We start from the raw sequence: 13,020 nt of genomic DNA on the forward strand, positions 1-13,020 counted from the left end.
ATTTTCCTAGACCTTGTCTTAATTCCACACTAATTTATCTTATGATGTCCACAGTGTGCATGCCGATAAGACCAGAACATGAGCAGACAGAAGAATTACCTGTTTCAGAATCCAAAAGCAAGAGAGCATGCGGAAAAACAGAAGAAGCGACAGTCAAATTAAAGGGGAAATTAATTACCTGGGAATCCAGGGGAGCCAGGTTCGCCTTTTGTACCTGGATTACCAGACAAACCAGGCAAACCTGCATTGCCAGGAGAACCTTTGATGCCAGGACTACCTGGATAGCCAGGTAAACCAGAGTCACCCTGGGGAAAACAACAGCAAAGGGTTTACGCTTGGATACGCCAAACACAAAGATTATGGCAAAAAGATGGTCTCCTGTATTAGAACTTCTCTAAACGAGCAATTTATTGCATGCTTGTGATTGGCCACTCAAGGAAGTTTACCAGGTCCATTACATGACTTTGTCAATGTCCAAGATGTCTCCTGCGTTATCCCCTGGTAATCTTGCTTTTTTAAAACACACACACACAGAGGTAACCCCAGAGGCAAGTGAGTGCATATCAGAGCACTGGTCAAATGTGCTACAATGCTACTCAGGGCCGGCCCAAGACATTTTGCTGCTATGTGCATTTTGCTGCACATAGCAACCCAAGTCAAGGTGCATAATATCCAAAGTCAGTCAAATTATTCTGGGACCTGAGGCAGAAAATCCAAGAAGCCCTTCTCCCCATCCTTGGCAGCAGAAATACAATAACAAAAAGATAATTTTTTTGTTATTGTAAAAGATAAATAGAGCTTCGGCTATTGGGCGGTATAAAAATGTAACAAATAAATAAATAAATAAATAATCCACTCCCCATTTACAACACCCCAAATCTGTTGTCTGAGGTGATGGCCTCACGTTGCCTCATGGTGGGGCCGGTCCCAATCCCACTGTTTTCCAAACATACCGAACTGCACTCCGGCAAAGCCCAATGCTGCAACCTGTATCCATTACAGTAAATTCATTTGCTTACATTTATTCATTTTGCAAAATGTATTCCGCTTCTATGAGCCAAGGGGGAGAGGGCAGGGAGCTTTGCAGGCCTGCTCTTGATGTGAAAAAGCCGCTCTGACTTACCTTAGGGCCAGGGGGACCTGGAATCCCGATGTCTGAAAGGCCCGGATCACCTTTGTCTCCCTTCAGTCCAGGAAACCCAGGCGTACCAGGCTGGCCAGGACGTCCTCCTATGCCTTGCAATCCTTTCACGCCTGGGGGACCTGCCCAAAATATTAAAGAGAAAGTTCTGCAGCAGCTTCAAAAGAAGAAAGGGAAGATATTTCGAAGCAAAGGTTAAGGGTGCAACCCTCCCTTTATAGTTGCCAGCCTCCGAAATCAGAGGCTGACAACTATCTTGTGCAGGGCAGCAGGAGCATGGAGGGGATCCTCTCCAACATGCCCCCCCATACCTGCACTTTTGCCTAGATGGGTGATTTCTAGGCAAAAACTTGCCCATCTAGGTGTTGCTTCGGGAAGGGGGATGGAATGGGCCTGGAGACCTGATAGGAAGCTGCATAAAGAAGCTTCAGCGGTGTCCTCGCCGCCCCGCCCCTGAGACCACCCTCTTTTTGCCCTTTCGGCACTCCATTTCTGAGCGGCAAGAACCATCCCAGTTATTAGGGGGCAGGGGAACACAGTTTCTGCCCATGGTTTGAGCTTCCAAACATACAACAGGCAAACCAGAGTGAAGAGCTGTTATGGTTTTGTATTCTCTTAGCACTCAACATCCCATCTCAATGGAGTGACAGATTCTCGAGGTGGAGCAACGGCAGTCAAATCTGGTTTGTCCATGGAGACCATAGATGGCTTGCCAACACACTTCGAACCGCGATTTCTGGTGCTGGTTTATCAGAGGATCACACATGGCCGTTGGTCATTTCAGACATCATGCCAAACCCTGGTAAAGCTTCGTTAACCATGGTCTGGTACGATATCTGAATTGAGCCACTGGGTACATGGATCTATTCTATTGAGCCCCAATGCAAATTGAAATGGCAGAAAGGTACCCCTGTTACTTTTGGTCCTTCAAGAGAGCACTGCTGTAGCACGCAACTCTCTTCAACCCTTTGTGATCTTCTTCCATGCATCATTATTAGGGATATTGGAGGAATCCATCCAGGGGATGAGATTCATCGAGGCTCTGTCAGCTCGGTACCTTAGACTTCGGCTTGCTTTGGCTGGCCTGATTCAATCTGCATCAAGTCAGGCCAGTTCATGGAGTTCAGGTTGTTGGAATTTTATTTGTGTAAAGGAATTAATGCAATTACAGCTGCAATTTGCACAAATTGTGTTTTACGGGAGGGGGAAAGCAAATCTGAAAAAGGTCTTGGATTTTGGAAACAAACCCTCAGCTTGGCTTGCAAATGCAAGCTGTGGGGCACCACAGGTATTTCTGTCGACAGACATCCCTAGTCATTAAGTCCCTATCTGAGGGCTAAACAAGACAATGACCCTATTCGGACGACACATAACTTCATGTGTGGTGCGAACCATCCCTAAGTATGGTGACTACATAACCACAGTTTAAACTTGCTTACTGTCCATTTGCTGCAAAAGGGTCAGCGGCCTAACCATGGTTTAGCGTGTTGTCTGAACAGGCCCGCTATGTTAAGTAATAGTGCCTGGGTGATCCTTTTGAGCGGGGCTCCAATTTTGATGCGTGTGTGTGTGTGTTACACCTTCCCAGTCAGCCACTTCATACCCCTTAAACTAACCCATGTGATATGGCTAAAGAAAGAGGGGGAGACCTCCATTGACATCAATGGGTTCCCCCCCCTTTTAGCTCCCACATTTAGAGGTGAAAGTGCCTGGGTGGGAAGGTGTAACACTCCCTCCCCCACACTTTATGTGTGGTGGTCCTGATCCAGATTAGAGGCCCCACATACCTACACCAGAGCAAACGAAAAAAAGAGGTGCCACCATTTAAGGTAGCATCCAGTTCAGCCCTCAATCTCAATACGCTGTTGACGCTTCTCTCATGAGTGTCAGGATCTGTCCTGCAGCACCACCTGGTGGCCGCAGTGCACCTTGCTGGCCGCAGAGTAGTTGCAGGATCCAGGCTCACATCATCAAGCACTTACAGGCGGGCTGATGCAGACCAGCTGGGAGCAGCCAGGAAAGGGCTATATAAGAACTGCATTTCCACTCCAGCAACACCGTCTCCTGTGCCTGCTGCAGCAGCCCGTACCTGACTACCTACGAATCCCTTGCTTTACCTTCTGTTTCTCCTGACTATGCTTTTTGCCTCTGGCCCTGCCTGAACTCTGTTTGCCTCTGGACTCCGAACCCTGCTTGCCTCTGGACCTGGCTTTTTGCCTCCGGCCTTGCCTGGACTCTGTTTGCTGGTTCCACTGCCGTCCGTCCCAGCCCCGGCGTTCCTGCGCTGAGGCCTTGCCGCCCACGCCCCAGACCCTGACAATGAGTTGGAACCACTGTCTGATCTGCAAGCAACTGCATAAGGCAGTGACCATTCCAGGTCTTGGAACTAGGCCTTGCATTTCAACAATAAAGACCCAAGAATCAGGCATGAACTAACCAAAGGCTGGGATCTAGCATTCATTCACAGCCCCGCAAAAGCACATCCATAACAGAAGCCTGCAGGTGAAACCCGCTCCCGGTTGGTGAAACTGCCACTGCTAAATCTCCATGAAATTCTAAGCATGAGAGACAAACGTGGCTCACTGCAAAATGATCTGCCTCAGCATCACAGGGTTTGTTGGAATAAAGAGGCTGGAACTGCTAAAAAAAGTTTTTATTGAAGATTTGTAGGGGTACAGTGGTAGGTGACAGTACATCTAGATCAGACCTAAGCGCCACATGCAGCTTCCCACGGGGACCAAACAGCTGCCCCTGGGAAGCGTACAAGCTGGCTGTGGTGGCAATAGCCCACGCGCACTCTGGCTTCCCAGCAACTGGTACTTGGAGGTACCAACTCTTGATTTGTAGCCACTGGGAGGCTGATCTTCCATGGAGTTATCAAGTCCCCTTTTAAAGCCATTGAAGCTAGTGGCCGTCACCAGATAATGTGGCAGTGAATTCACATAGTCAAAGATCCATTTTTAAATAACAGGCAGGAGTACTGGATACCCTCTTACCATTTTAACAGTGAAATCCTATACATATCTATGCAGATTGTAGCCAATGGAGCTTACTCCCTAGTGAGTCTGTTTAGGATTGCAACCTGACTTTCCCCCACATTCACCACCCAATACAAAATTCAGCTAAACAACACACTTGGGGGGGAAAAGTGTTTAAAATAACTACCTGGAAGTCCCATTTCGCCACTGCTGCCTTTCAATCCGGGGGGTCCAGTTGGTCCAGGGGGCCCAGGAAATCCTGTATCTCCTTTGGAGCCTAGGGAAAACACAATTCTCATAATTCATTTAATGCCAGAAACTAATCATCAACAAATTCCATCAGATTTATCATGGCATAAGTTGTGAACAGTGGGGCCCCAAAGGCTCTGAAATTCTGTGACATTTTTGTGCAAAGCTTCAATGTAAACAAGAAAAGGACAGTGACCATTCTCAACAGCAGTAATTGACAATAATATAATCTTCCCAGGTTTGCTATGTTAACTTAGCACCTATTTTGGGAAAGAGAACTTTTGTCTTGATTGAGCCCTAAACAAATAGGATTAAACTTTCAGATACATTCTCATTCATCAATCTATCACTATGAAATTTATTGTTTTAGTGCAGCCCTATGTGTCATATTCACCACTTCAGAGATTCTTTTCAAGACACTAGGTCATTCTTTGCATGACATGATGCTGTGCTCTTTAAACCTGGTGTTGCAGCCATAAAGGACATGTTGATTCTTCTCCTGGAAAGAACTTTGGCTATTTTGTCATCCATGGGCAAATTATTGCTTAAAAACTTCAGATCTGCTCTAGAAATGTCAACCTGATCAGAACAACTTATGCAAATCACATATTGATATTCTATATCACTTGTGGGCTATGTAACAAAATGACCTCTGAGCATGTTCAAACCTCATTGGGTTTTTTTTAAGGGTTCCTCCTCCTTAGTTTTTTACTTAGAGTAGACTCATTGAAAGGACTGGGACTTCATTTAGTCATGAGTAACTTGTCCCATTCATTTCAATGGGTCTACTTTAAGTAGGACGTATGTTGGATTTCATCCTCTGTGCATGACGGATTGTAGGATGTCATTATTATCTTGTTTTAGGGTACTGGGAATTGCTATATATTGCTTTGTGTTTTGCTTAATAAGCTTTGTTTTCATAATAATCTTCATTATCAATAAATAATCTACACTCACTAGCTCAATAGGTGCACATCGTTGTCAAGAAAATCAATATGTACATGATTTTAGTGATACTTGTATCTTTTGTCTCAGACTAGTTCTCACTTACGCAGCAAATGCATTCACCCAGTCAATCATGGCAGCTGTCAGCCAAAGAGAAGTGGTATAGCCCTTACAGAGGTTTTCCAATGTGTTTTAAAAGAGGGGAAGAATGCAACTTCATCTTCAGCAAAATCTGGAGGCCCACTATGCTGAGCCAACATCCGTAAAAAGTTTTGAAATCAATGCAATAATTTGGCCCAATGCATCTTCCACTGACGATGCATGCACATTTAGACAAGCCAGCTGGTCAATTCTCCCTCACCTGGTAGTCCAGGTGCACCTGGCTGCCCAGGTGATCCAGGAAGTCCTGAGTCACCTGAGAGGCCTGGGTAACCCTTCTGCCCTGTTAGGCCAGGAATACCTTCAAGGAAAGAAAGAGACAGAATGAGTCGCATTTCTATTTAGGAACACCAGCCGAACAGAAAAGTGCAGGAAGAATGAGCTGTCCTCAAGTTCCAACGACACCTCCCTATTAGCCGGGCTGCAGGCCACTGCGTACGGGTCACAAATCCAGCAGTGCATGGCTGGGTGGTGCAATGTGCACATGCACTCCACGAAGGAGATATTCACTCAAGCATTTGCACATCACATGATTTCCCCCACCTAAGCTGCTACCCTAAGGGTATCCTACCTCCTCCCAGCTCTGCCTGCTTGACCTGGCGGGGTCTGTGAACTCAGATGCCTCCTCCCCTCCAGACAAAGGCTGAGTTCTCAGGAGTCGGGGAGGGGAGAGTAGTCTCTGAGCCGTCTGCATTCTTGCTGATAAGCTCCTCCCAAGAACGAATGTTCCCTAGGTCCTCTAAGGTGGGAGTGGGCAAAATGGAGACCAGGAGCTACTGGTGGTTTATGGTAGATTGGCAAGGATTCCTGACTTCCAATCATTCAACAACAGCAGCGCTGAAATAAAGAAAGCTTGGGGTAGCCAGATTCAAAGTGCTGGTATTAACATTCAAAGCCCTAAACGGCTTGGGGCCAGGCTATCTGACGGAACACTTCCTCCCATACGTACCTGCCTAGACCGCAAGGTCATCCTCAGGGGTCCTTCTCCGTGAGCCCCTGCCAAAGGAAGTGAGGCAGGTGGCTACCAGGAGCAGGGCCTTCTCTGCTATGGCACCCTGGCTGTGGAATGAGCTCCCTAAGGAGGTCCGCTTGGCACCTACACTATATGCTTTTAGACACCAGGTGAAGATCTTTTTATTCTCTCAGCATTTTAACAGTCTATAAATTTAATTTTAACTTGTCTGTTTTAAATTTGTGCTTTCAATTTGTATTTCTGCACTGCTGCTGATTTTATCCTGGTTGTGCTTTTTTATTGTACTTTATATCATGTTTTTATACTGTTTGTTTTACACTTTGAATAGTTTTCATTTTTGTGAGCCGCCCGGGGAGCTTCGGCTATTGGGCGGGATAAAAACGCAATAAATAAATAAATAAATAAATAATTTTTTTTTGTATGGATGGGCTGCAAACTCCGTTCAGTTCTGTTGCTCAAAACAAATCCCTGGATTCAGAATTCTGTAATTCTAAGTGTTCCAGAAAGTTCCAACTGGTGGATCTCGGGGTTCTAGTAAAAATCAACAGTAGATCCCACAAGGTTGACGTCTACCCTCTCCTGCTCCAAAAGAAGGAACAACTGTTAAAGCAGCATATATGCAGTGCAGAGGCGCCCTGAGAAAGAAGAAATGGTGAAAAGCAGAATGAGAGAAAGGGGATATTGATGGGGTAGGGACCTCATCATTCTCACAAACTCTGCAACGTTATATAAAGTTGCTTGGACTGAAAAGAGAGAACAGGAACCTTTTGTTTTGGAAACCTTCATGGAAACTGCTCTTGAGGCACCAACAGACACTGCAGAGATCAGAATCCTGGCACATCTATCGTCACCCCAGGATTTTATTCATTTATTTATTTCATTTTAATTCTGCCCAATAGCCGAAGCTCTCTGGATGAGAACTCTGCAATCGTTCATTTCTTATGCAGTGATGAACGACTACAGTCTTAGAGGGGTAGAATGCTGCTATTCTTAGGGCTCCCATTGAATGACCATTGCATGCCTCTGCGACTCAATTGACAAGTCCCAGTTTTGCAGGGACTTGGCTTTGAAATCCAGCAGAGATCTGCACCCAACGACGGGTCTCATTTTTCAGGCTGACACTAATGGTGGCCCCAGATCTGAAGAGGGCTGAAGCCCTGCTCATCTACTTAATGTTGGGAAGGAACACAGAGGCAATGTTTTCTCACCTGGACTTCCTGGCTCTCCTTTTTCGCCTTTAGAGCCCAACAGGTCTATATCGACTTTTCCTGGAAGCCCAGGCAGACCTGTTTCACCTCTGGTGCCCTTTTGCCCTGCAGGTCCAGGACGGCCCGGCTGGCCTGGTAGACCATCGCTGCCTAAGTGGTATCCAAACAAAGGAAAATTCATCATCGGCCCAGAATCCATTGCAGAAACTTTACCATTTCCGAGGAAGCAAATGTTAATCTACCAAGAAGTCCTTTGCCTTGTCACAGCACTGACAAAATGCCGCGTGTCCGAGAGACCTGGCAGCTCAAAAGTGATGTATGATCTTGCCCTTCCCCCAAGGTGTTCAGGGTGGTATAAATGGTCACCCACACGGGAAGTGCAGATTTTGTTAAATGTGTTCCGTCTGTGTTTTGTGGACTGCATCTTTCATTCTATGAAAGAGCTGGATTTTATGTTCCAGAATGTTGTTCTGGTTTGCAAATGCGCATTGGCGCAAACCTCCGCAAAGTAAAAACAACAACCCCAAAACAGTCTGCAAGTTCGTGGAATCCACTTGACTCACAAAAAGCTAGACTGCTGCGGAATATGCAGGTTGGATTCACAGAAATCTGAATTTGAATGTATTATGGATTTCTCCAACATCTAAGACACACATAACCATTATCTTTATGACAACCTGTCAGCTAGGTTCAGCTGAGGACCAGCGACCGGGCTAAGATCACCCAGTGAGCTTCATGGCTAAGTGGGGTTTTGAACTCAGGTCCACCCTGCTCCTACCCCAACACCTGAATGCAAAGAAACTTCAGACAATGGCTTGCTAACAACACGATTCGACAGACCAGTTACTGATGCTGTTTCCAAAGAACCTGCAAAGCGAGGCAGAAATCAGAAGTCATAGGAACATCAGAAGCTGCCTTATACTGACTCAAACCATTGGTCCATCTAGTCTAGTACTGCCAACACTGACTGGCAGCAGCTCTTCAGGGTTTCGTTTTGTCCAGCCCTATCTGGAGAAACCGTGGATTGAACCCGGGACTTCCTGCTCTGCATGCAAAGTAGGTGCTCTACCACTAAGCTATGGCCCTTTCTCCTATCTCTTTATTTGCATGTCACAAATAGAAACCATAATTGAACTTTTAGGATCTTTAAAAGTCCAGTCTCATACAGCCAATGATGCATTATATCTGGTGCCCTAAAGGTGAGGGTGGGGGGAAAAACTGCATCTTACCTTTGGGGCCAGGAAGGCCATTTCTGCCAGGGGGGCCAAGAGAACCTTGGGGACCAGGTGCTCCCATCATTCCCATTTCGCCTTTGCCACCTAGATGCAAGGAATCACCAGTTTTACTCACAGTCAAAAAGAGAGTGAGGGAAGAATGGCTTTTCTAAGAAGGGGACGACCAGCCAGGATTCGGAAATCCTTTGATTCAAAATAACAAATGGTTCTTTTTTAAAAAAGACAAGCAAACAAACAAACCCACTGTCCAATTAATTAGGCACACTATTTTAATCATCAAAATCTATTAACTGATCCATTGACTAAACCGTAGGGCAGCTGAGCGCGTGGAGGCACAATAATGCCTGTCATTATTGGTGGTGGAAATTTGCATGCAAATTCTGACCAGTTCATTTGGAGTAATATAATGGAGGTCAACTGGAAAGACTTTCGTTCACTGGAAGCTCTCAGACTGAGGAAAATCTAATATCTTAGTTCATCACCATTGAACTGAGTTAGGATTTTGGTGGGTTGGTTTTAACAGGCACCAATCTACTTCCCGTGCTTTAAGCAATCTCTTTGCAGGACTCTAGCTCATGTGAAGCTATCAGTTTCTGCAAAGTTCTCCATACCTTCATCAGAGATCCTGGAATTTACCTGGAAATCCTGGAGATCCATCTCGGCCGGGTGATCCGGGTAAACCTGAAGGGCCTGGGAGACCGGGTGATCCACGGAATCCTGGGGTGCCTCTGTCACCGGGAGGGCCAGGAATGTCAAATCCTGGTGGACCAGGATCTCCTTTCTCACCTCCTATGCCTTTCAACCCTAGACAATATTATTAGAGTATAGTCATTCAATGAGGAAATTTCCAAAAGAGGCTGTAGATCTATTTGGATGGGCAAGAGATGGTTTCAAACTGTGTCATATACGGATCTATGTTTCATACTGGCCATGTTACAATATAAAGTTGACTCTTTGTCCACATGGCCATAATTCAGCATAACTTGCAGCTGAGCAGATCAGTGAAAATCAGGTGTTTGATAGAACTCTAGGCATTTAAGAAAGCCATAAAGACTGATCTCTTCTGGTTGAATTTTAAATTTGCCTTTTAATAATGTGCTGCTTTTAAGAATGTATTAGTTTTAAATGTTTTAATTAGATATATGATGTTTGTGTGTTGTACCCCGCCTCGCTCCAGAGGGAGAGGCGGGTAACAAATACATTTATGATGATGATGATAGGAATCTGGAATTGGAGGCACAGGAGATACACAAACCATTGCAAGCTCACCTTACAATACTGTATTCTTCTATAGATTTGTAATATATAAAATTGTTTTAACTGTTTGTAATCTGCTCCAAAAATACTTATTCTTGGGTGGCTCAAAAACATAAAGAAATACGCAAACAGTGGTTCACTGAAGAAGTGAATTTTGCAGAAGACTTCAAATTAGTCCAGATGGTGAAATCCTCCAAAGATGGTGAGGAACTACAAAAAGTTCCTCTTCGAAATAGTAGATGAGGTTCAAGGTAGTTAAGAGTAGAATGAATTTGAAATGTCAACAGTTTGGTTTTGATGAAAACAGTGGCTCCGATGTCAGTGGGGTGATGAATCCGCTCCGGGTTTCAGTCAGAACCAGTCTGAACTCTAAAGAAGCTCTCCAAGGAGTTTTCTTCACACCTTGGAGAGCTTCTTTAGAGTTCTGACTGAAACCTGGAGTGGATTCACTGCCCCACTGACATTGGAGCCACCAGCCTCCACTGCTTCTGGTCATCCAGATGTTTTGGCCTGCAACTCCCTCACTATTAGTGCTGCTGGTTATGGTTGATGGGAGTTTTATGCCAAAATGCCTAGAGGGCCACGAGTGGCCAACCTCTGCCCTACAAACTGGTTTAAAGACTCCTTCACAAGCAACAACAGTTTATTCCTCATACAGAGGAGTTCTGTATCCATGCGCATACAGAAACATAATAAAATACCCCTCACGCCAGAGGTAATGCCAAAACGCAAAGTGTTAATAAAATGGCTAACAAGAGCAGGTTAAAACATCTTGTAACCCTTCACAAGCGCAACCCCCCCCCCCGCTACCTCTGAGGAGAGAATGTTATGTAGAACTACTATTTCAAAAAAAGGGAAAGGAAAATCAAAACATTTAAGGGAAGCAGGGGTTGAGGGGGTGGGGAGAAGGGTTAGATGAAGGAAACCACAGTACCTGATGGGCCTGAGAAGTTGAAAAGCCATCATGGTAAGAACTCATCATGAAGTTGAGACACAGTGAGTAGTAAGGAGTTGGGAGAATGCCGTTAGGGTTAGGATACAAAAGTAAGCACATTGATGTTAGACCAAAAACCTACACAAAAGGACGCAATCCACGACTCACCGACGTGATAGAACAACTGGTGAATACATTTAGCGGAGGGCACCTAACCCAAGCGTGGTTGCTAGGGTATACAACGTCTACAACAAAGAAACTGGATTTTGAGTCGACTTGATCGAAACGTTTTCCAATGGGCAGCCAGTAACTAACTCTGATGTTTGGAGAAAGGCAACAGATTTTTTTAGCACATAAATTCCAACGGAAACAGAAACTCTGCATGCCTTCCAAAAACAGAATTAAATAAAAATGTATATAAGCTTTTCTGCGTCCAAATACTTCATCAATCTCACAGAGCTATGGTTATTTATTTATTTATTATTTATGTATTGCATTTTTATACCGTCCAATAGGCAAAGCTCCCTGGGCGGTTCACAAAAATTAAAACCATTCAAAGTATAAAACAAACAGTGTAAAAACAGGATATAAAATACAATATAAAAGCGCAACCAGGACTTATGTACTAAGTCGCTGGAGTGATTTCCCCATCAACTGTTTTAATTCTTTTTTGTTCTGCAATATAGACAGGGACACAGGAGTCTTCCCCAACCAGGGTGTGTTGGATGGCAACTCCATTACTGTTCACAAGTTGGGGGAGATTGATGGACACAGGAAGAAAATACTTGAGTAAGCAGTGACGCGCCCAAAGGAAAACGTGAACCAAGGCGGCTGTTTCAAATTGCAGGCTAACCAAGATCGGGTTAACATCACACCAAGCTAACGCTAAGGGAAATGTATTGTTACACCCTACAGAAAGAAATAAGAGCCAAAGAAAGAATGGATGTGACATCACAAGCAAAGTGAACAGTGACAATCAAAGATCGTGGCTGCTGGTTTGTTAGTACAAACCTGAGCTCTGCACGGCATTCTGCCAGGCTAGAAAGAGCAGTTTCAGCAGGAGTGACGCAGGGGAGCAAAAAACGAAGAATACAGATCTCTTTGAGAGAGAACGAAAAGGTAAGAGGGGAAAAATAAATAAAGCTGTGCTTGTCCTCAGGAATTACATGATGGGCTAAATCAGACAACTAGGAAACAGGTGGAACAGGAGGCCAAGCTGCGTGTGGATGCACGTTCAATCAAAGCGGTGTTGCAGGCTGAGATGCTCAGGCATGTCATGTGGAGAGGGCATTAAAGTTTGTCAGGAAACCAGGACAACCCCAGAGAGAGATGTTTCCGGCCCCAAGAGAAAACACTGGAGGGCATCGAAAATAGGGACGCCTGAGAATTCCATTTTTTCTCTTTTAAAACATGCAAGGATGCCCTATTTGAAATTCTAAATGCCGGCGCGAGGATGTGTGTGCGTCACGTTCGTCTCATTCCCAAGTCCCAGTTCAATTTGTGCAAATTTCCTAATTTGCGCAAATTTCCTCAGTAGACTGAATCGGCTCTATGTGAGGACAGATCTAGGGAGATTTGCGCAAATCTTCCATTCGATCATGACTCAATTTGCACAAGTTTCCCATCTGGGCAAAGCGAGTAGCGACCACAAACAGGAATCAGGCACGAGGCGAGCGGCGAGATCATGTTTGGAGAAGGCTCGTGATCTTGGATGTCGCTTGTTTGCCCATCTCTAAAATGGCCATGGTACTAAAAATGATAATCCAGCCTTCTCCAGCCTGGGGGTGCTCCAGGTGGGTTGGGCTACAATGCCCATTATTGCTGGAGGTGATGGAGATTGTAGTCCAACTCATCTTGGAGGGCCACAGGTTGGGGGAAGGGGCCATTATTACCACTGGAACTAGCCAACTGCATGCTGGCGAGACTTCTTAAAAGTGGGAG

The 13,020-nt window shown here is 45.2% G+C and overlaps 1 protein-coding gene across 1 annotated transcript in view; it reads right to left on the minus strand.

Annotated features, from left to right (window-relative positions):
- Positions 1 to 13,020, minus strand: part of COL4A5 (collagen type IV alpha 5 chain) — a 129,861-nt gene that overhangs the window by 29,892 nt on the left and 86,949 nt on the right. The window contains exons 31-37 of the mRNA XM_063142098.1: positions 9,525 to 9,692; positions 8,883 to 8,972; positions 7,654 to 7,803; positions 5,675 to 5,773; positions 4,307 to 4,396; positions 1,124 to 1,263; positions 179 to 305 (exon numbers count right to left, since the gene is read on the minus strand). Of these exons, the coding sequence (XP_062998168.1) occupies positions 179 to 305; positions 1,124 to 1,263; positions 4,307 to 4,396; positions 5,675 to 5,773; positions 7,654 to 7,803; positions 8,883 to 8,972; positions 9,525 to 9,692 (864 nt within the window). The remainder of the gene's footprint in view (positions 1 to 178; positions 306 to 1,123; positions 1,264 to 4,306; positions 4,397 to 5,674; positions 5,774 to 7,653; positions 7,804 to 8,882; positions 8,973 to 9,524; positions 9,693 to 13,020) is intronic.

Source organism: Elgaria multicarinata, chromosome 15 (assembly GCF_023053635.1).
Source record: "Elgaria multicarinata webbii isolate HBS135686 ecotype San Diego chromosome 15, rElgMul1.1.pri, whole genome shotgun sequence".
Classification (NCBI taxonomy): Eukaryota; Metazoa; Chordata; class Lepidosauria; order Squamata; family Anguidae; genus Elgaria; species Elgaria multicarinata.